We start from the raw sequence: 23,981 nt of genomic DNA, 5'->3' as shown, positions 1-23,981 counted from the left end.
TCAGTTTATATTTATCATTCCAAAAAAATATTTCTTCTGACTACTGAAGTTAAGTCCCAAAATCTCCTAGTAAAGTCATGTGTCACTTAACAAGAAGGATTCATTCTAAGAAGTGCATCATTCGATGATTGCATCATTGTGTGAACATCATAGAGCATACTTACACAACCCTAGATGGTACCTCCTCCTGCACGCCTCGGCTGTGTGGTGTAGACTATTGCTTTAGGCAACAACCTATACAGCACATTACTGTACTGAATGCCGTAGGTGGTTATAACACAATGATAAGTATTTGTGAATCTAAACATGGAAAAAGTATACTTAACATTTTTAAATATGGTTACAATATGGTAGAAAAGATAAAAAATGTACATCTGTATAGGACACTTAGCATGAGTGGCACTCATAAAACTACAGCTGCTCTGGGTGAGTCGGTGAGTGAGTGGTGAGTGAATTAGAAGGCCCACTACATTACTGTTTGCTGTGGAAACTTTTCATCACTATATACTTAAGATACACTAACTTTATTTTTTAAGGATTTAATTCTTCAATAATGAATTAAGCTTAGCTTGCTTTAACTTTTCTATTGTATAAAATTTTTAGTATCTTTAGCTTTCAATTCTTCTGCAATAACACTTAGCTCCAAACACAAACATATTTTATAACTGTACAAAATTATTTTTTCTTCATATCCTTATTCTATAAGTTTTTTTCCTATTTTTAAATTTAATTTTTTTCCTTTTTAAACTTTTTTGTTAAAAACTAAGATACATGGAATACTATGCTGCTATAAAAAAAAAAGAACTCTTACCACTCATAACAACATGGATGGACCTGGAGAGCATTATGCTAAGCCAGTGGTCAGCAAACTCATTAGTCAACAGAGCCAAATATCAACAATACGACGAATGAAATGTCTTTTGAGAGCCAAGTTTTTTTAACTTAAACTATATAGGTAAGTATATTGTTATTAGCTTAATTGGGGTACTTCTAAGTTGGCCTTTGCTAAAAACTCAAGGGGCCAAAGAGCCACATGTGGCTTGCGAGCCGCAGTTTGCCGACCACTGTGCTAAGCAAAAAAATTAGCCAGTTGGAGAAAGATAAATATCATGAGGTCGCACTCATTTGTAGAATATAATGAACATAAACTGATGAACAGAACTAGATCCAGAGACATAGAAGCATTGAACAGACGGGCAAAGCTCAGAGAGAAGGGGGTGGGGGAAGAGATCAACCAAAGGACTTGTATGCTTGCAGATAAGCACAACCAATGGACACAGATAGGAGGGTGAGGGCATGTGCTGGGGGTGGGAGCAGCCAGGGAGAGGTCAATGGGGGGAGCTCTGGAGCCTCCTTCCTTTCTGAGGGAGAACTGAGGCATCCAGGGGTGAGACTGCCCGGCTTTGGGGGGGCGGGGGGGGCTGGGGGCTGAGCACGGGCCTCCAATGCCTCGGAAGAGCTGGCTCAGCCTGCAAGGGCCTCCTGCACACCGTGCTCACTCGTTTCGAGAGGGAGAAGTTAGCAATTACCAGGATTTCATGGGTGAGGCAGCCGCAGGTTTCATTGCCAAATGTGACATAATTGAGTGATTCTTTAACAAACTCATCAGCAGTCTTGGTTATCAGGCTGGTGTTGAGATTCTTTGTCATTGGGGTTGAAACAGCATAGGGCGTCAGCACCTACAATGGGAAAGAAAGCCATAACACAGCAGCAATCTGCCCATCCCTGGGAAGCCAACCCCCACCTCCCCATCCCTTCCTTTCCCAACTCCGGCCGTCCTGTCAGAAGACACAGGAATGGGGAGCTGCAGAGACACAGAAGCGGCACAGAGCTGGCGACCAGCCCCTGGTTTCCCTTTGCCACTAACACCAAGGGAGACTCAGCCACACACCACTGTGCCAGTGTGCACGTGGCTGAGGCATGAGCCAGCTCTCCGAGCATGGTTGCCAGGCTTTGGAGTAAAAGTGTAGGACACTCAGTTCAAACAAATCCAGGAAAACAGCAAAATCAACAAAATTCAGTAGAACTGGGGGGGACAAAATGGCGGTTGAATAGGCAGACAGGTCCTGCACCTTCTCCTGGAGCATACAGAAGAAACAGTTAAATCGAACAACATCCACCCAGAGTTGGTGAATTGAGCACAGCTGGTGAGACAATCCGTGGCTGGAAAGGACAGAGGACATCTGGAGCACGTTTTTCTCTCTCCTTTCTTTTTACTCCTTATTAAAAATTGATCTTCCTTATCTGCTTTATTGGTGTGTTACTATTATACTAGTCTCTGCTGGCCTACTCATATATCCAATTTCCTCTCCCCTTCTCCAAGTCTATGTGCACTTCTCTTTTCTCTTTCTTCACTAGCCAATTTTTTATGCATTTGTTTTTCCTCAATTGCTCTCTTCTTCTCCTAATTGCTTAATTAGTTTAATTCACCAAATTCAAGCCTATTTCCAAAAATAGCTGAATATACAGAGAGACTAAAGAAAAGGAATAATTTTTTATTATTTTGTTTTTTACTTTTCTTCTTATCCACTCATGCTCTTTTTACCTCCTCTATATTGAACTGTAGCCATTCCCCCATTCATTCAATTCCTTTACCTTACCTTCTGGATATAAGCTCTGCCTTTTCAGATTCAGTTCCCCTGTTTTTTTCTGGGTGTTAGTGGTTTGAATTTTTTGGTTTATTTGTTTGTTTTGTGGAGTTTTCTCCCCATATTTGTATATTTTCCCCCATCTTTTTTCTTCTTTTTATTTTCTCTCTTGCCTCTTTCTTCTTCTCAATATAATTTTTGCACTCTTTTCTCTCCCCTAATTCTCTTTTCTCTGGTGGTCACCTTTACTGGGGTTATCAATGCCATGAATACATTCATGTTTTGTCCCCTCTGTGTCGTGTCTTATTGAGTTATATTTTGTGCCTTTCAGTCAACATGGTAGAGAGTGAACGATATAACCAGACACCCTAAGAGGATCAAAAAAGGGGAGACAAAGAAACAGACCCCATATGAAAGAAAAGGAGGACTCACAATAAAAGGAAGTAAACAAAATGGAGGCAATTTGTCAGAGAAAGAATTCAGAGCAATGTTCATAAGGATACTGAAAAAGATGAAAGACAAATTCAACAACATGTTTAAGAACCCAGAGGAAATAAAGAAGAACCTAGAAGAAATGAATAATGACATAGCTGTGATAAAGAACACAATAGAAAGCATCAACAGTAGACTAGACGAAACTGAGGACTGAATCAGCAAGCTAGAATACAAGGTACAAAGAAACACCCAAGAAGAGGGGAACAACTTAAAAAGCAGGAGAAGAGCTTTGGGACAACATGAAACAAAACAACATATGCATAACAGGGGTATCAGAAGGAAAGGAAGAGAAACAAGGAATAGGAGACTTGTTTGAAGAAATAATGACAGAAAACTTCCCAAACTCACACAAGTCCAAGAAGCACACAGAGTCCCAATCAAGAGGAACCCAAAAAGATGGACACCAAGACACATCATAATTAAATTGGCAAACACCACCAACAAAGTAAGAATGTTAAAGGCTGCCAGAGAGAGACAGAAAGTTACCTATAAGGGATCTCCCATTAGACTATCAACTGATTTCTCAACAGAAACACATCAGGCCAGAAGGGAATGAAATAAAATATACAAAGTGATGCAAAGCAAGGGACTGAATCCAAGAATACTTTACCCAGGAAAGTTATTATTCAAAATTGAAGGTGAAATAAGGAGCTTCATAGACAAAAAATGGCTGAGGAAGTTTATTACCACCAAGCCACCAATGCAAGAAATGCTAAAGGGATTGCTGAAGAAGAAGAAGAAGAAGAAGAAGAAGAAGAAGAAGAAGAAGAAGAAGAAGAAGAAGAAGAAGAAGGAGGAGGAAAAGAAGAAGAAGAAGGAGGAGGAAAAGAAATAGGAAGGGAAGAAGGAATACAGGCATAAAGAATAAAAATGGTACATCATCCAAACAGGGTATTTCTGAAAGCCACTTCCCACTGGTGATTAAACTCCAGTAAAAGTTCTTAAGCCCTGGCCAGTGTGGCTCAGTGGATAGAGTGCCGGCCTTCGGACCCCAGGCTCCCGGGTTGGATTTTGGTTAAGGTCACGGCCCTAAGTTGCAGGCTCCTCCCAGCCCAGGCCCTGGTCAGGGCACCTGCAGGAGGCAACCCATTGATGTGTGTCTCTCATTGATGTTTCTCTCTGTCTCTCCCCCTCTCTTTCACTCTCTCTAAAATCAGTGGGAAAATATCCTCAGGAGAGGATTAAAAAAAAAAATTTTATAAAAATGTGTCTGGGGCAAAACTGGTTTGGCTCAGTGGATAGAGCGTCAGCCTGCAGACTGCAGGGTCCTGGGTTCGATTCCGGTCAAGGGCATGTACCTTGGTTTCAGGCACATCCCCAGTAGGGGGTGTGCAAGAGGAAGCTGATCGATGATTCTCTCTCACAGACGTTTCTAACTCTCTATCCCTCTCTCTTCCTCTCTGTAAAAAAATCAATAAAATATATTTTTAAATAAGAATAAAAATGGTGACAAACAAGTAGCTATCAATAACAACCTTAAACATAAATGGATTAAATGCTCCAAACTAAAGACACAGGGTAGCTGAATGGATAAGAAAACATGATCCATATATCTGCTGTCTACAAGGGACCCACCTCAGAACAAAGGACTCACACAGACTGATGGTGAAGAGATGGAAAAAAAATTTTTCAGGCGAATGGAGATGAAAAAACAGCGGGGGTAGCAATACTTATACAGTGGTGCCTCGCATAACGAACGCCTCGCACAGCGAACTTTGGACAGGTTTTTCATGAAACCATCGGCCAAAAAGCAGAAAATGGATGAAGATGTGCAAGATTCGGTAGACTCTACTTAGTCTGTCTTAAAATTAAAAAAATGTGTGTTTTTATTTAAAAAAATTATGTTTTTAGATGTATCTAAATAAAAATATGTCATCTTAGCATATTTTTTTTATGTCATCTTAGCATATTTTATGCTACAGAACGAATTATTTTTTTTAACATGTATTGTTATGGGAAAACGCGTTTCACATAACGAACTTTTCGCATAACAAGCTTGCTCCTGGAACGAATTAAGTTCGTTGTGTGAGGCACCACTGTATCTGCCAAAATATACCTCAAAGAGGAGGCCATAACAAGAGAAAAGAAAGGCCACTTCATAATGCTAAAGGGAGTAATTCAACAAGAGGATATAATTGGTAAACAAATAACACCCAATATAGGAGCACCCAAATACTTAAAAAAAAAAAAAAAAAAAAAAGTCTGGAAGATATGAAGGGAGAGATCAACAGCAGTACAGTCATAATAGGGGACTTTAATACCCCATTAATGCCTCTGAATGAATCTTCCAAATAAAAAATCAGCAAAGAAACATCAATCCTAAATGACTCACTAGATCAGATGGAATTAATTGACATCTTCAGAACATTTCACCACAAAGCTACAGAACATACATTCTTCTCAAGTACACATAGGTTATTTTCAAAGATAGACCACATATTGGGACACAGGCAAAGTCTCTTCAAATTCAAGAAGACAGAAACCATATCAAGCATCTGTCAGATCACAATGGCAAAAATTAGAAAGCATCTGTTAGATCACAATGGCAAAAATTAGAAATAAACTACAATTAAAAAATGAAAAAAAGCAAGCACTTGCAGTCTAAATAGCATGCTATTAAACAATGATTGGGTTACCAAAGATATCAAATAAGAAATAAAAAGCATCCTTGTAGCAAATGAAAATGAAAATACAACAATCCACAATCTATGGGACAGAGTGGAAGCAGTCCTGAAAGGGAAGTTCATAGTTCTACAGGCCTACCTCAAAAAACAAGAAAGAAAAAAAAGGTAATAAATTATCTAACCTTACAACTTAAAGAATTAGAAAGAGAGCAACAAGAAAAGCCCAGCCGAAACCGGTTTGGCTCAGTGGTAGAGTGTCGGACTGCAGACTGAAAGGTCCCGGGTTCGATTCTGGTCAGGGGCATGTACGTTGGTTGCGGGCACATCCCCAGTAGGGGGTGTGCAAGAGGCAGCTGGTCGATGTTTCTCTCTCACCGATGTTTCTAGCTCTCTATCTCTCTCCCTTCCTCTCTGTAAAAAATCAATAAAATATATATTTAAAAAAGAAAAGAAAAGAAAAGAAAAAAAGCCCAGAGTGAGCAGAGGGAAGGAAATAATAAAAATCAGAGCAGAAATAAACAACATAGAGACACACAAAAAATACAATCAATAAAACTAAGAGCTGGTTCTTTGAAAGGATAAACAAAATCGATTAACTTCTAGCCAGGCTCACCAAGAAACAAAGAGAGAGGACCCAAATAAACAAAATCAGAAATGAACTAGGTGAAGTAACAACACACCCCACAGATATACAAAGGATTGTAAAAAAAAAAAAAAAAAAAAAAAAATACTATATGCCAAAACCGGTTTGACTCAGTGGATAGAGCGTCAGCCTGCGGACTGAAAGGTCCCAGGTTCGATTCCGGTCAAGGGCATGTACCTTGGTTGCGGGCACATCCCCAGTAGGGGGTGTGCAAGAGGCAGCTGATACATGATTCTCTCTCACCGATGTTTCTAACTCTCTATCCCTCTCTCTTCCTCTCTATGAAAAATCAATAATATATATATATTTTTTAAATACTATGAACAACTCTACTCCAACAAACTGGACAACCTAGACAAAATGGACACATTCTTAGAAAAATATTAGCTTTCAAAATTCAATCAGGAAGAATTAAAAAAAAAAAACTGAATAGGCTGATAACTATCAATGAAATTGAAACAGTAATAAAAAAAATCTTCCAGCAAATAAAACCCTGGTCCGAATAGCTTCAGAAGCGAGTTCTAGCAAACATTCAGAGAATAACTAAAATCTATCCTCCTCAGACTATTCCAAAAAATTCAAGAGAAAGGCACAATTCTAAGCTCTTTCTATGAAACCAGCATTACCCTAGTTTCAAAACCAGATGAAGACACCACAAAGAAAGAGAACTCAGGCCAATATCCCTCATGAACATAGATGCTAAAATCCTCAACAAAATTCTAGCTAATCAGGTCCAGCATTACATTAGAAAGTTCATACACCATGACCACGTAGGATTTATTCTGGGGATACCAGGAAGGTACAATATCTGCAAATCAATAAATGTGATAAATCACATAAACAAATTGAGAGACAAAAATCACATAATCATATCAATTATTGCAGAAAAAAATAGACAATATTAAACACCTTTTCTTGATTAAAAAAAAAACTCTCAGCAAAGTGGGAATAGAGAAATCATATCTCAACATAATAAAGCCTTATATGACAAACCTACAGCCAACATCATACTCAATGGGCAAAACTAAAACCATTTCCCCTAAAAACATGAACAAGACAGGGTTGCCCACTTTCACCACTCCTGTTTGATATAGTACTGGAACTGCTAGCCATAGTAATCAGACAAAAAGAAAAAAAGAAAAAGCATCCGAATTGGAAAAGAAGATGTAAAACTGTCATTATTCACAGATGGCATGATATTGTACCTAGAAAACCCAAAGATTCCATCAAAAAACTATTAGTCTTAATCAATGAATTGGGCAATGTACAAAATTAACACCCAGAAATCTATGGCTTTTTTATACACCAATAATGAACTCATAGAAAGAGAAACTAAAAAATAAAAATAATCCCATTTACCACTGCAACAAAAAAATTAAAATGCCTAGGAATAAATTTAAATAAGGAGGTAAAAGACCTGTACTCAGAAAACTACAGGACATTAAAAAGAGATAGAACAAATAGAAGAACATACCATGTTCATGGATTGGTAGAATCAACATCATTAAAATGTCCATACTACCCAAAGCAATTTAGAGATTCAATGCACTCCCATTAAAATACCCCCATTAAAATATCATTAACTCCCCATTAAAATACTATTGGCATATTTCACAGGCCTAGAACAAACTCTCTAAAAATTCATCTGGAATAAAAAAAAAAAAAAGACCTCGAATAGCCAAACAAAGAAGGCAAAAGCATACAATGGAGTCAAGAGAGTAATACTTTTTAAATGTTTTAAAAATTCAGTATAACTAAGTCCCAAGTACTCAGTGCAATATATTTACATTTAACTTTTTATTTATTTATCTGAAATTCAGATTTTATTGGGTGCTCTGTATTTTATCTGGCAACCCTCTCTCAGACGTGTGTTTCTAATGCACACAGCCAACGATGGGGCAGCTAAAGCCCCTTGGCTGCACGTTCACGACCCCCACACCTGGCAGGAGGCTTACTAGTACTTTCTCCCAGACACGGGGATCTTGGCACCTTCAGAGAAAAAAGGTCCGTGCTTGTTTCCTTGGTTTTACTTTTCTCTCATCACGTTTGCCGTTTTCATCGTGTCCCCTTTTCTTCACTTCACCCTTGACAGGACACTGTTCGTAAGTGAATCGAGTTGTGAATCTGTCAACGCGACCGAATGGGCCTCCATGGAAATGGACGCTATCGCCGTTAATTGGCAAAACACTTTCTTCCAAAGATCTCACGTGTTGCTCTTGGAGAGATACAGGAGCAGGCATTCTCAGCCCGTTTCCAGATGGGGAAACAGTGTTTTCATTCCTACCCTGGGATTTGGTTCACAAAACACCTCATTGTGGAGCACAGGAGCTTCATAAACGGTGGTGGGATTTGCATACTTGCTCGTGGCTTAGATCTCTAAAAGAGCCCAGAGAAGTGAGCAGGCATGGTAAAGCCCTTTTTACAGATGGGGAGACTGAGGCTCTCAGAGTCTCAGCAGGTTTTCCAGGATCACTCACTGGCAAGTGGCAGAGCTGGGATCTGAAAATCGAGCTGGAGTCTATAGAGCCTGCTTCATTGCCCAACTTAACAAATCTTTATTGAGCACCAATTACATAAGTGTTTGGAATGGCCAGTGGTTTTGAAAGGTCACAGAGCCTTCTCACCTCCTCTCACTGGCTAGGAGAGCAGCTCCGAGGCTCCTATATCCAGGAAGGGGCTCCCTGCCCTCCCCCACCTCCCCCCACCCTGCTGCCCCATGGAACCCACTCACTTGGCAGCCCCAGCCTCTCTCACCACAATTCTCAAGATCGTGATGATGCTAAGACTGTCATACGACTGGTAAGCAAGTAGCTCTGGTAAGCATTAGTGTGGTTCACCAAATATTTTTAGTTCTTTTCTCCTTCAGACACAAGATAGAACTGCACGTGGTTGGGTGGGACCATGTGACCAGATCTGGCCAATGAGTATAAGCAGAAGTGACAGGCGTCTTTTCTGAGCCAGAGCCCTTCGTTACCAAAGCAAGACGGTCTAGAACCGTTGCCACGTTTCCCTGGCGTGTCCGCTCACCGGTGGCCGCGTTATAAATTAACCAGCTCTACCCAAGGAGCAGCTGCCCCACCCGCCGGTCGGTCCCTGCCTCACTACCCTGAGCTGATCCGCTGGCAGCTCCCAGGCAATGCCCATCGTGAATGAGAATTGAATCCTGTGGTTGGAAGTCAGTGAGCTGTTAAGGGCTATTTTTTTACAGCAGCGAGTAGCCTAGATGGGGTAGCCCTTTTGCAAAAGGAATCTGTCTTCAGCTGGGAGCCGGAAGATGGACAGGAAGGAACAGTCCCTGCTGGGCGGGCCTTCGGTTCAGCAGAGCGAAGAGCCGGTGGTCAGCGGCATGGTGTGCTGCCCCCGTCACTCAGTGGCGGGAAGCCGATGTTAACTGCAAAGTTCTCACAATTAATTCAAATCTGTCTTTTGACTAAGCTTTGTCTATAGCCGGCTAATTTATAACGCAGCCACCTGAGACAGCCTCACACCCGCGAGCATTTTAACTGAGGATCCACGTGCACACCAATAATTTCAAAGATGTCACAGTGACCCCACGCTGGTTCGGCTCAGTGGATGGAGCATTGGCCTACGGACTCAAGGGTCCTAGGTTCGATTCCTGTCAAGGGCATATGCCAGGACTGTGGACTCGATCCCCAGTAGGGGGAGTGCAGGAGGCAGCCGATCAAAGATTCTCTCTCATCGTTGATGTTTCTAGCTCCCTCTCCCTCTCCCTTTCTCTCAATATATATAATATATAATATATAATATATATATGTGTGTATGTATGTATTATATATATATATATATATATATATATATATATATATATATATATTTTTTTTTTTTTTTAAAGATGTTACAGTGAGTGAGCCTTTCCACTTCTGATAGTATGCCGTCCAACTTCCTCCCAGACAACAACAAAACCTCTTCAAACAGACCTTTTATCCCAGGTCCTGGAAACCTGGAACCACTGAACTCCGTGTTGCCGAGCCACCCACACGCACACTGCTGCCACAGTATGTCACATCGCTCAGCCTGCAGGCGGCAGCGACAGCCCAGTCTGCGTGCGGCTGTGGGGGAAAGGGGAGGCAGGGCCCCTCTTCCCCGCTGCGCAGAGCCAGGGGTGAGGATCCGGCCAGCACAGAGGAGCAGCCAGCAGACCTGGCTCTGCCCACCCCTTCCAACATGGCCAGTGCCCAGTGCTCTCGCTCCCCTCCACCATCCTCCCACATGAGCCTCCTGTGCCGCCAGCAGAGGGAGGCTGGCCGAGCAGGCCCCAATCTCCGGTGGGATGCAGCCTCAGGCAGCAAGAGGGGCGACAGCGCTCCTGGGCACTCACTCACCCGCCCCGTTTCCTGCTCCAGCCCAGGGCACGGCAGAGGGTGGCAGCAGGCGCAACCACAGTGGCACAGCGGCCACCGGCCACCGCATGGATCGCAGGAACCCCACAGAGTCACCCAGAGACCACTCCCCCCCGCCCTTCTCTCCCCCTCCACCCCCACCCCCGTGCATGTCACCACCAATCCTGCAGCTGACAGTGGCCCCGCTCTACGGGCACCCGGAGCCCCTTCGCAGGGCCTGGGAACTGCCGGCCTCACCTGGATAATAACCCCCTTCTCCTTGTACTCCTCCTGCAGGGCCTTGGAAAAGGTGCACACAAAAGCCTGGAGCGAGAAGGAGAAACACATCAGGGCCCGGAGCTCGCTTTCTCCGTCAGAACCAGAGGGCCCCACCGGAGCCCGCCACGTGGTCTCAAAACGTGGCCGCCTCTCTGATGCCAGTTAGGACGTCATTTCTTGGTCTGAAAAGAGATCCCTCAGTGAACGGGAACCTACAGGTGGGGGATAAATGCGTACCTCGGGCCACTACACATAAATGGCCCAACAGGGGGGTGCTGTCCTTGTGCAGAGCACCCCCTCCTCCCCCCTGCCCCGACTTTGTTTTTAAGAGGAGGGCACGGGGACGCCCAGCAGGGAGGAGACCACAGTGGACAGCAGGGCTCCAAGAAGGTGAGTGAGAGCTGGGGGCGGGCTGCACCTGTTTCCCTCTCCTCCCTCCCCACCCCCCACCGCAGCCCCCGTGCTGCTTCAGGCTGTGCCTTCCTCTAATTTGCACCCCAACCCCTGCTGACTAGCTCGGTCCTGGACACAGGAGAGCGCCTCCCTGCGATCTGCCCACGGGCTGGCCAGATGGTCCAAAGGAAAACAGCAACCGGGAGGACAGGGGAGGGAGGAGGAGCCTGGAGCACCACCCTCTCTACCGCTCACCTTGGAAGCCGAGTACATGGAGTAGAGAGGCCAGGGAAAGAGGGCCACCCCGGAAGAAATGTTCAGGATGAGCCCTTTCCTCCTAAAAGGCAAAGGAGCCACGTTTCAGGGGCTGTGCTGCCTGAGAAGGAAGAAAACCCAGGGGCTCGTGTGGGTAACTCCTCTCCGCTTCCCTCGGGCCACGGCCCAACAATGGGGTCCCTGGCAGTCAGTGGGCAGTCAGTGGGCATCAGGGCTTGTGGCCAGGAACGGGTTCTGCTGCAACAAGCCCCCTTCCCCCGCCGCCCCGAAACGCAGGAGCCCGCTGAGCTCAGACAGAAGGGCGGGCACAGCGCTCAGGGCTGTCTGCCCATGAAGACGACCCACAAAGCAGAGGCCGTCAGTCTCGGGTGGAACTGGGTGGCCGACCATCTGCACACACAGGCACCCTCACCGGGCTCGGGCTCCCTAATTACCCTTGGGAAATGTAATCTCTTTATCCCACCCCAACGAGGCGGATTCAATTCAGAAAAACCACGAAACTGCACATTCGAGTGCCAGGGCGTTCCTCGAGGGAGGACAAAGCCATCGGCCCCTGGCTGTGCATGAGGCCGGCCCGGCTGTGTGACCGGGTGACGAAGACCTGGAATACAGGGAGGCGCTGATGGGGTGCTGATTTTCACCCCTGAATTGGAGTATTCATTCTGACAGGAGCTGAGATTCGTAATGACGAAGAGATGGTCCTGGTCTCAGGCCAACTTCTGAAGTTTCTTTTAGGCTCAACGGAAGTTAAATTTTTAGTACAATGTGTGCTGAATCCGCTGTCCTCCGCCTCCCTCCAGGATATGTTACACTTGACCTTGTGTGTTTGCAAAGTGCCCGGGGCAGAATGTTATCTCCCCTGTAATGCCCATGTCCTCTCTTCATAGTTAAAGCAGCAGCCAGAGGCGCCCCAGCCCCGGCCTCCACACCCGCCGACGGCCAGGCCAGGAGCCGTGCGCTCCACGCTGTTCCAAAGGAAGGCCTTACCTCGCCTCCATGTGTTTCAGAATGAGCTGGGTCATCTACAAGAGAAGGTCAGAGTTAAGCCTTGACAAAGAAACTAAAGAGCAATCAATGGGCGGTGCAACCTGGGGGAGCGGGTGTGGGAGGAAGCCGGGGAACTGCCTAATCTTCTCAGGTGGCCACTCGCATCGGAGGTCATTCTGGCGACTCGGGTCTGGCCGGAGACCAAGGACGCAACCCAGACACGTGGCCAACTGCTCAGAGGCCTCTGCTTTCTCCTCCTGAAGCTCAAGCTTTTCTGCAAAATGAGGGCAGTGAAAAATGATGGAAATTGCCCTGGAGTGGGGTCAGCACTGAGGTTCCCGGATACTCTCTCCCCAGGAGACAAGCAAGCAGAGGCTGCTCGTCACAAGCCTCAGCATGAGTGAGGACCGGGGCCGTCAGGACATCACAGGAGTCCATGAGCATCACAAAAACCAGGGATGAGATGAAGGACACCTGTCCATCCAACAGCGGGCACATAAGCAACCTGCAAGCGGTCTGTGATAGCTCCCCAGACAGACATGTCTGTCTGTCTGTCTGTCGGAATTACAACTGTGTTGGGAAGTCCCTTCCCCTCCCAACCTTCTGCCCAAAAGAGGTCTTTTCTGCAACTTCTGGAGCTTAGACATCTCATTAAAGAGCTTTTCACACCATAATTGCAAGGCACACGTTTTAAGAATTAAGGAGGAGGCAACTGTGTGGACTAACATGTTCTCAAAAGTACATCGGAGTGGGCTGGGCCCTGTCCGGGGAGCAGGTTTGAGACAGAGAGGAGCCAAACGGGTGGGTGAGGCAGAGAAATCAAAAGGCCTGGGGCCAGGAGACCAGCTCTGCCAGCCTCTGCACGTGGCCTGGAGCCCGGGAGCTCCCAGGAGGCTCTGTCCCTGCCACACCCCCATCTGCAGGGCCTCCAGAGCGTGGTGGGGGGTGGTCCCCAGAACCCACAGGACTGCCTCCTGGAACCCTGGACTCGAAGGGAGGCGAGGAAAAGATGCGGGCTGCATTGTTGTCACCAATCCTTGGCTTTCTCAACTTCACTGAGGAGCACGCCAGCATGTCCTCAAAGCCTCCCAGATGAATTCTCCAGCTTGTGGTTGGCAAACCGCGGCTTGTGAGCCACATGCGGCTCTCTGGCCCCTGGAGTGTGGCTCTTCCGCAAAATACCACGTGCTGGTGTGCATGTACAGTGCGATTGAAACTTCGTGGCCCATGTGTAGAAGTCTGTTTTCGGTTCTCAAAAGAAATTTCAATCGTTGTGCTGTTGATATTTGGCTCTGTTGACTAATGAGTTTGCCGACCATTGCTCTAGCCTCACTGGGGGAGGAATCCCAGTTAGAGAGAAGACATCGGGTTTGTGAGTCTCTCTCACAAAGCTCCCAATATTTAGTCTCTGATCTCGCCTTCCTTTTGCCCGAAAACTCATCTCCCATCCCCGCCCTTGACAGGGGTCTCTACTATTTCTCTCTACTATTTCCAAATGGCTCCGTAGATCCTTGTCCTGCCTCCCACCAGCATGGACAACTGGGGTGGCATGCTTACAAGCTAACCTTCTGTGTGTGTTTTCTCTGTTATTTAGAGAAGTTAGTGTCTGACAATATATAAAATAATTTTCTAGCAAATCAAAGCATTCCTCGGCTAAAGGAGTCGGGGTTATCAAATGTATCTGGGAAGCTCTGTGATCACATGGACCAAGAGTGCGAGAACCACTCACAATAATGTGAAAGATTTCAGTGATGAGCCTACCAACAACAGTTAGAAATATAAAACTTACAATTATAATAGCTGGGAGTTTAAAAAGCTGTTGATTGCTCAGCCTAAAAGAATATGTGTGCCAATCAACACTGGGCAGACTATGTAAAATACCACTATGCCTACAGAAAAACAAAAACCACTGGTAAGCCGAAACCGGTTTGGCTCAATGGATTGAGCATCGGCCTGCGGACTGAAAGGTCCCAGGTTCGATTCCCGTCAAGGGCATGTACCTTGGTTGCGGGCACATCCCCAGTAGGGGGTGTGCAAGATGCAGCTGGTCGATGATTTCTCTCATCGATGTTTCTAACTCTCTGTCCCTCTCCCCTCTCTCTTCCTCTCTGTAAAAAAATCAATAAAATTAAAAAAAAAAAACACTGGTAAAAATAGTTATTGTCAGCCCAACTTATCCACCTGAAAAACATCTCTTTTTTTGCTCTACTCAGCACCCATCTCCTCTCCTTAGGTCGAGAGCAGCTGATTCTCCTTTGAGAAGGCCAGTCCATGTTTTCAAGATGAGACTGAGCCTCCTGCTGCTCCCCAACCGGCATCCAGACCCAGGAAGCCAGAGGTCACACCTGGCTCACTGCTGCAGTTCCATGAGGTCTGAGGAATGGCCATAGGGTGCCAGGAGCAGCTGTGAATTCTGGGACCTGAGCCAGGGGCCTGGGTTTAGTGGGGGCTCAGAGCCCAGGGTTCACTCACAAGCCATTTAGAGGGTTCCTGTCACTCAGAGGAAAGGAAACAACGTTCACACAAAAGTGCCATCTGCTCACCAGGCAGTGGCTGGCCTGCTCCTAAGCAGCACCTTTGCCTGGCTGCCCACCCAGAGGGCGCCTGCTCCCCGCTCTGTCCAGGGCACAGTCAGGACAGCTCTGTGGCTGTCGTGCCTGCAGGTGCTTGTCTGAACAGCACCTGGCCCGATGCAGTGCCACACTTTTCTGGCAGATGAGGAGTCTGAGATTCCAAGGAGTTAGACAGCATGCCCCACGCTGCCCACCAACGAGAGGCTGAGCTGGAGTCAGAAATACATGAATTCCCACTCGGCAAGGACTTATGGAACAAGAGTCCATAAAAACCATGCCCTGTGTCCTTTTTTTCAAATAGAGCGGCTTTCCCCCTATTTACTAGAATAAAATCAGAGGAAAGGATTGAATTTTTTTTTTTTTTTAAGTCACCTTGGAATCCAGAATCAGCTTCAGAATCGCCAGGTCAATATGTTCTGGCATGTGGCAAAATGGAAGGCAGAAACAGGCCTCACACATGAGGCAGAATGAATCCCTCACTGCACTTGAGAAAAACAGAACAAGACAGCTAAAAGGCCACTCCATTGCCAAAACCGGTTTGGCTCAATGGATAGAGCGTCAGCCTGCAGACTGAAAGGTCCCGGGTTCGATTCCAGTCAAGGGCATGTACCTGGGTTGCGGGCACATCCCCAGTAGGAGGTGTGCAAGAGGCAGCTGGTCGATGTTTCTCTCTCATCGATGTTTCTAACTCTCTATCCCTCTCATTTCCTCTCTGTAAAAAATAAAATAAAATTTAATTTAATTTAATTTAAAAATAAATAAATAAATAAATAAATAAAAATAAAAGGCCACTCCACGGCTGCACAGTCAAGTGCAGTTCAACCTCAGAGACTCTCCTTCCACAGGGAAAAGGCCAAGGGTCCAAAGTTGCCACAGGTCGGCAGGTGCTCCATGTTAATGCTCTCAGCACACACACTGATCACATACCTTCACTACCGAGGTGATGTTGCAATGGACGAGGCTCTGTAATAAATAACCATAACCACAAATCAGCTGAGACATTCTCTGGACATGCAGTCGGTGCTAAAAAAAAAAAAAACATAAAGTGGGCGAAGGCACGTGTCTGAGCTGTTCCCTCACTCGCTCCGCCGACAAATTCGGCTCCTAATGGATGTTCAGCAGCATGCACTAGGGCTGGGAAACACCTGACGTCCCACTGTGCTTCTGGATAGTGTGATCCTGAATAGAAGTTACAGAGTTTGCTCAAAAAATGTAAAGAGGAATGTGGACACAGCTTTTCCAGGGGAAATGGTTAATTTCCAGCTGGAGGAAGAGGGTGGCATGCGTGGGCCTAAAGGACAGCAGTAGAGAGAACAGAAAGGCCAGTGGCTGTATGATAAGGCAGAGGCTCAGGGATACAGAGGCCAGAGAAAGGAACCAGTGGAGTCTCCCAAGATAGACAGAGAGGGAAGGGGGGGAGACACAGAAATGGGCACAAGCACAGATATGAATAGAGGAAGAAGCAAGAATGGCATCTGCGAGAGAAACCAAGAAGGCGGCATAGGGTAGACACCTGAATGCGGCCTACCACAACAATTTTAAATTTAGAACTGGAAAACAGGGGAGGCATTGCCCTGAAGCACTGGACGGGTGGCTGAGAGGAGGCTCTGCCATCTGGGAAGAAAAGAGAAGGTGCACTGAGCCTCAGAAACTGTGAAGGTGCAGAGAACTGTGCGGCGGCAGAGTTCACTAATGGCTTACTCCAGGCACACAGAGAGGGCGGACAGCTAATGTGCGGCTGGCTTTCTTGTTCCAAAGGAAAACAGAATCACTCTATTGCTCTGATAGACGGCCCCAGTCAGGGAGAGGCCAGACTGTCAGGCAACGGGAAGAGATCTCTCAGAGGTGTGTGAAGCCAGTGGCCATTACTGTGGGACTCGGGGAGGGGCCTACAGGAAACCAAAGCTTGTCTGCACCACCCCGAGACTCCACCCCATCCAAGCTGAGCACAGAAGCTCTCCCAGAGGCTGGCTTTCTCTAAGGAGGGACTGATCGGAATCCAAAGCTTGTCTGTGCCTTTACCAAAGAGGTGTGCGCGCCTGCAACCAATCTTGCGAGACTCACCACAAACAGGACTTTCCTAAGGTGAGACTGACAGGGAACCAAAGCTTGTCTGCGCCACCCTGAGACTCCACCCCATCCAAGCGAAGTACAGAAGCCCTCCTAGCTGAGACACTGCTGATTCTCACAGCCAATTAGCTTGGAGATCAATGCTTCCCAATGATACCAACAATAAGCAAGGCTTAACAAGACTGCACACACAGCCCACAAAGGGCTACACCAAGACTGTCCACCACAGGTAACTGGAAAGGTTGTGCTACTGGGCTCTACCAGAACACCTAGCACATAAAACTATTCCATCAAATCAGGGAAATAACTAAAATGCAGAGAAGAGGCAGGACACAAAGGAAGGAGATGGAGGAAAAGAAAAGAATGGACATTGAGTTCAAAACTACAGTTATAAGGTTTTTCAAGAATTTCCTAAAAAAGGCCAATAAAATAAATGAGACCTATGAGAATATGAAAAGGGATCAACTAGAAATAAAAAGGGATCAACTAGAAATAAAAAATACATTGTCTGAAATAAAAAATATTATACAGAGTCCTAAAAACATCCTGAAAGATCACAAGAATCAAGACAAAGATTTAGAACACAAATAGCCAGAGGACACTCCTCTGCAGAAGCAAGAAGATAAGAGAATCCAGAAAGTTGAAGATAGTGTAAGAAAACTCTGGGACAATTTCAAGTGCACCAACATCAGAATTATGGGGGTCCCAGAAGAAGAAAGAGAGCAAGATACCGAAAACATATTGGAAGAAATAGTGAAAGAAAACTTCCCCCCACTAGGTGAAAGAAATAGACTTACAAGTCCAGGAAGTGCACAGAATCCCAAACAAAAGGAACCCAAAGAGGACCACACCAAGACACATCATAATTAAAATTCCAACAGCAAAATATAAAGATAGAATATTAAAAGCAGCAAGAGAAAAGCAGGTAGTTACCTATAAAGAAGCACCCATATGATTGTCAGCTGATTTCTCAACAGAAACCATGCAGGCCAGACGGGAATGGCAAGAAATATTCAAGGTGATGAAAAGCAAGAACCTACAGCCAAAAATACTCTACCCAGCAAAGCTATCACTCAGAATCGAAAGCCAGATAAAGAGCTTCACAAATAAAAAAAAGCTAAAGGAGTTCATCATCGCCAAACCAGAATTATATGAATTGCTGAAGGGGGTTCTTTAGGAAGAGGAAGAAGATAAAGATAAAAACTATGAACAACAAATATGTAACTCTCAACAAGTGAAACTAAAAACCAAGCGAATTAAAAAATCTGATGAACAATATTAACTGTTGAATATAATAGAATCAGAGGTATGGAAAGGGAGTGGACTGACGATTCTTGGGGAAAAGTGGAGTGGGGGGTGCGGGAAGAGACTGAACATAAACTGTGCACCTATGGATGAGGACAATGGGAGGTGGGGAAAGGGCAGAGGGTGGGGTGGGAACCTGGTGGAGGGGAGCAATGGAGGGGGGCGGGGAAAGAGGAACACATTTATAATAATCTGAACAATAAAGATTTATTTAAAAAAAGAAAAAGAAAAAAAAGAATGGCATCTGCTTGAAGGAGAGGCAGGGGCATGGCAAGGATGTGCAGCTATGTCCAAGCAGTGGGCACTCTGCCCTGGGCAGTAGACTGGGGCTCACATGGGACCGTGGGAACACTTACACACGTGGGGACTGGGAGCACAACGGCCTGTTCAGACGAGATATAACCCCGTGGCCTCACAGGTCAGAGCCTGGGAAGACGTGACAAGGAGTACCTTCCAGGGCGGCTCAATGCACAACAAATTCACGCATGGCCGGCAATGGCGGCCATGGGCCTGAGCCAGGCTTGCTGAACTTACAATCAATACCTCATCGCAGAGTTTGTATCACTCACTTCCCTCACGCTGTAAGCTGAACAAATTTTATTAGCTGAAAGACAAAACCAAAGAGCTTCTTCCACTTGCAATCACAGCCATAAATTTTTCAGGCAGGGGTACCCCTTATACAGCACAGAGCAGAGCCCCCCAAAGACTAGAGCAGCAGCAGGCAGGTGTTGATGTGCGGAGGAGGGGAGAGGTGACCTTATCTTAGAAACGGCCGTGTACAATGATGCCTTGCTGTGGACCAAGTACTAAGATGAGAAGAAAGAAAAACCTCCAGACACCCTCGAGGGTGCAGAATTCTGCCCAGACACCCTCCCCGGGCCCTGCTGAGAGGACGCCACCCAGAAAGCACAGATATACCTGGATGTCGTCTGATGTGTTAAGGAAATGGCTCGGGAGAAGGCTAGGGATCATTCCAACATTGTTGACTGCCGGGGGAGACAAAACAAAAAGATGTCAGAAGAGCCAGTGGCAAATGTTTATTGAAAACCTTAGAAACAGTTATATTCAACCCAGAAACTCTTCTCTTGGAAAGAGTTTTTAAGAAAATACTTTCATACCTGGCTGGCGTGACTCAGTGATTGAGCGCCGACCTATGAACCCGGAGGTCATGGATCGATTCCCGGACAGGGCACTTGCCCAGGTTGCAGGTTCCATCCCCAGTAGGGGGCGTACAGGAGGCAGCCGATCAATAATTCTCTCTCATCATGAATGTTTCTATCGCTCTCTCTCCCTCTTCTTTCCTCTTTGGGGGGAAAAAAAAAAATTTAAAAAAGGAAACACCTTCAACAAGATTGATACACGAGGTCGTTCATTGTAACATGATTTGATCACACTGGAAACATTGGAGGGAAGGACGGGGGTCCAGGGATCGGAAGCACATGCAGTGAATGGGGTGAGCCCCCAGCTGGGGCGCAGGGCAGCCCCTCACAAGCAGCTTTAAGGCAGGGGAAGTGTGTGTAATGAGCGGCTTTTAAAAATGCACAGAACACAGACAGGATAGATGGTGATGGAAAGAACAAAATTTAGAGTAAAAAATATGTAAATAAATATGTGTAAACATATAAGATCCATGTAGACATAGGAAAATATGTATCTAGAAGGATATGCACCAAAATGTTCTCTCAGCCATCAGGATTTTTTAAAAATTTCTAATTCTTTTATGTGCTTCTCTACTCTTTCCAGTTTTTCTGCATCGATATGTTTTTTATTTTTATTAGTAAAAAAAAAAATTAGTAATTATTTTTTTTAATTCAGCAAGGAGTTTAGAAATCAAACCTTCCTTCTATGCACCGTACAGACATTGTGCTGTGTACCTAGTGATGAAACAGAGTGTTTATAACCATCACAGAAAAGACATCATCTTGTGTCCTGAATAAGGCAGTCAATTCACAAGTACTTTGATGTTCCTTAATGCTACAGCTTAGAACACCGCCATGGGCTAAGCTTAGGCCACTGTGGGATGATCAAAGGTCAGTAAGGTAATCATTGCACCGATGTATTACAACAAGCTTTGAGTATCGCAATTTATCAATACTTACCTAAAACCCCAATCTCTAAGCCTTTGAGTTCTTCTTTAATACCCTCGTAGATGTCGTCCTTGGTGAAATCTGCTTGGATAACCTTCACGCTCCTCCCTGTAGTGCGCTCTGCATTCGAGACAATGTTATTCTTCAATGACCAGGAGCCCGAAGCCCCTCTGGCTGATGGAGTCCCCCAGTGCTCCCACCCGGCCTGGGCGGCGCTGCTGAGCACACGCCCCTCACCCCCTTACAGATAGGAAGCAGCCCGGGTGAAGCTGGCATGTGCCGAAGGTGTGAATCTGAGAGCTACCACGGTCACAATGCACGCATCCGATTTAACGCAGTGATTCTCAAAGTGGGGTCCCTGGAACACAGCATCGGCATCACCGGCAGATGGTTAGAAACAGTAAACCTCGGGCTCCCCCGGAGACCTGGAGAGCCAGGCACCCCTCGGGGGTCCCGTGGTCTGGGAGGCCTGCTGACTGCTCAGGCTCTGATGCCAGCCCCGGGCTAAGGGCTGCAGAGCAGTGTGCGCTGCCGGTGCCGCTTCTGGTCCCTCCGCAGAGACACGGCCGCCCTCCGCATCTGCCCAGCACGGCAGCATTCTTAAAGCATTTACCTGCGAGATATCCTACTTTAGTCCTCTCTCCGACCGTGCCGAGTAGGCACTGTCTGAATTTTCCAGAGGAGAAACCAGTGGAGACCCCAATACTTTGCCCGAGGCACCCACACTGCTCCGGGCCAGGCCCCTCCCCTCTCCCACGGGAACCGGCCTCCGGCTGTGAACCTGCCTGCGAGGAGCTCAGCCAGATGTGCAAGCAGCACAGATGTCACCAGCTGCCCCTGCTCCGCGCTGGAGCCAGACCCACGATTTCAGAGGCAAGTGCGGGTGAGGCATAGTTTGGGGGTGGGGTGCTTTCAGACGGAAGACACCGCCTGCTTTTTAAGAGGCCGATAAAAAGCGCACTTGAACGCTGGGAGGGGAGCACGGAAGAACGCTGAGTCCCGGTCAGAGTCACCGCTGATATCCAGACACAGACAAGGGCACTGAGCCCCGGTCCGCCTGCTCACCCTGACGCCCAGGACACACTGTCCCCCGGGCGGCCTGCCGCCGTGGTTTCCCCGAGTCTTCCTCATTAACGGCCTATCCCTTTGAGTTCAGATGTTTATTAATTACTAAATTAATAATTGATCATTAAAATGCAAATCCCAAAAAGGGACGTGTGCTCCTTATTAACTAAGGACACTTCAGAGGGGCCATGGTAGTGAGTGCGGCCTCCCGGGGTGTGCAGCCCCGCACCGAGTCTTTATTTAACTCTGACTGTCACCACGAAGCATCCCCACCCTTCCTGCAAGGAGCAGGGCATTGACACCTGGAAGGGAAGCCCCGAGGGAGGGGCAGAAGCAACCAGGAAGCTGGGCCTCGGGATGGGGAGGTCTGATTCTAGAGATGAGGACTCAGGACCAGAGAAGAGAGAAGACTTACTTGTGCTGCATTTGATCCTGCCTTGCCCACCAGAAACTCAGTAGTGAATGAAAGTGCCCCCTAACAGCCTGCACACAGCCTCCCCGAACAGCCTGCGCACAGCCTCCCCTAACAGCCTGGGCACAGCCTCCCCTAACAGCCTGCGCACAGCCTCCCCTAACAGCCTGGGCACAGCCTCCCCTAACAGCCTGCACACAGCCTCCCCTAACAGCCTGGGCACAGCCTCCCCTAACAGCCTGCACACAGCCTCCCCTAACAGCCTGGGCACAGCCTCCCCGAACAGCCTGCACACAGCCTCCCCTAACAGCCTGCACACAGCCTCCCCGAACAGCCTGCACACAGCCTCCCCTAACAGCCTGCACACAGCCTCCCCTAACAGCCTGCACACAGCCTCCCCTAACAGCCTGGGCACAGCCTCCCCTAACAGCCTGGGCACAGCCTCCCCTAACAGCCTGCGCACAGCCTCCCCGAACAGCCTGCACACAGCCTCCCCTAACAGCCTGGGCACAGCCTCCCCGAACAGCCTGGGCACAGCCTCCCCTAACAGCCTGGGCACAGCCTCCCCTAACAGCCTGGGCACAGCCTCCCCTAACAGCCTGCACACAGCCTCCCCTAACAGCCTGGGCACAGCCTCCCCTAACAGCCTGCACACAGCCTCCCCTAACAGCCTGCACACAGCCTCCCCTAACAGCCTGGGCACAGCCTCCCCTAACAGCCTGGGCACAACCTCCCCTAACAGCCTGCACACAGCCTCCCCTAACAGCCTGGGCACAACCTCCCCTAACAGCCTGCACACAGCCTCCCCTAACAGCCTGCACACAGCCTCCCCGAACAGCCTGGGCACAGCCTCCCCTAACAGCCTGGGCACAGCCTCCCCTAACAGCCTGGGCACAGCCTCCCCTAACAGCCTGGGCACAGCCTCCCCTAACAGCCTGCACACAGCCTCCCCTAACAGCCTGGGCACAGCCTCCCCTAACAGCCTGGGCACAGCCTCCCCTAACAGCCTGGGCACAGCCTCCCCTAACAGCCTGCACACAGCCTCCCCTAACAGCCTGCACACAGCCTCCCCTAACAGCCTGGGCACAACCTCCCCTAACAGCCTGCACACAGCCTCCCCTAACAGCCTGCACACAGCCTCCCCGAACAGCCTGGGCACAGCCTCCCCTAACAGCCTGGGCACAACCTCCCCTAACAGCCTGCACACAGCCTCCCCTAACAGCCTGGGCACAACCTCCCCTAACAGCCTGCACACAGCCTCCCCTAACAGCCTGCACACAGCCTCCCCGAACAGCCTGGGCACAGCCTCCCCTAACAGCCTGCACACAGCCTCCCCTAACAGCCTGGGCACAGCCTCCCCTAACAGCCTGCACACAGCCTCCCCTAACAGCCTGGGCACAGCCTCCCCTAACAGCCTGGGCACAGCCTCCCCTAACAGCCTGCACACAGCCTCCCCGAACAGCCTGCACACAGCCTCCCCGAACAGCCTGGGCACAGCCTCCCCTAACAGCCTGCACACAGCCTCCCCTAACAGCCTGGGCACAGCCTCCCCTAACAGCCTGGGCACAGCCTCCCCTAACAGACTGCACACAGCCTCCCCTAACAGCCTGGGCACAGCCTCCCCTAACAGCCTGGGCACAGCCTCCCCGAACAGCCTGGGCACAGCCTCCCCTAACAGCCTGGGCACAGCCTCCCCTAACAGCCTGCACACAGCCTCCCCTAACAGCCTGGGCACAGCCTCCCCTAACAGCCTGGGCACAGCCTCCCCTAACAGCCTGGGCACAGCCTCCCCTAACAGCCTGGGCACAGCCTCCCCTAACAGCCTGGGCACAGCCTCCCCTAAC

At 47.7% G+C, this 23,981-nt stretch overlaps 1 protein-coding gene across 1 annotated transcript in view; it reads right to left on the bottom strand.

Moving 5' to 3' along the window:
* Nucleotides 1-23,981, bottom strand: part of HSD17B3 (hydroxysteroid 17-beta dehydrogenase 3) — a gene marked incomplete at its 5' end in the record, with an annotated part of 62,368 nt that overhangs the window by 534 nt on the left and 37,853 nt on the right. Inside the window, 7 exons of the mRNA XM_084898992.1 lie at nt 1,530-1,679; nt 10,949-11,014; nt 11,618-11,699; nt 12,626-12,660; nt 16,126-16,161; nt 19,492-19,559; nt 20,673-20,780. Of these exons, the coding sequence (XP_084755118.1) occupies nt 1,530-1,679; nt 10,949-11,014; nt 11,618-11,699; nt 12,626-12,660; nt 16,126-16,161; nt 19,492-19,559; nt 20,673-20,780 (545 nt within the window). The remainder of the gene's footprint in view (nt 1-1,529; nt 1,680-10,948; nt 11,015-11,617; nt 11,700-12,625; nt 12,661-16,125; nt 16,162-19,491; nt 19,560-20,672; nt 20,781-23,981) is intronic.

The sequence above is a fragment of the Pipistrellus hanaki genome (assembly GCF_964339955.1).
Source record: "Pipistrellus hanaki genome assembly, chromosome: 11".
NCBI lineage: Eukaryota > Metazoa > Chordata > Mammalia > Chiroptera > Vespertilionidae > Pipistrellus > Pipistrellus hanaki.
The sequence above is the reverse complement of the archived record's forward strand: the minus strand, read 5'-3'. Positions and strand labels throughout refer to the sequence as shown.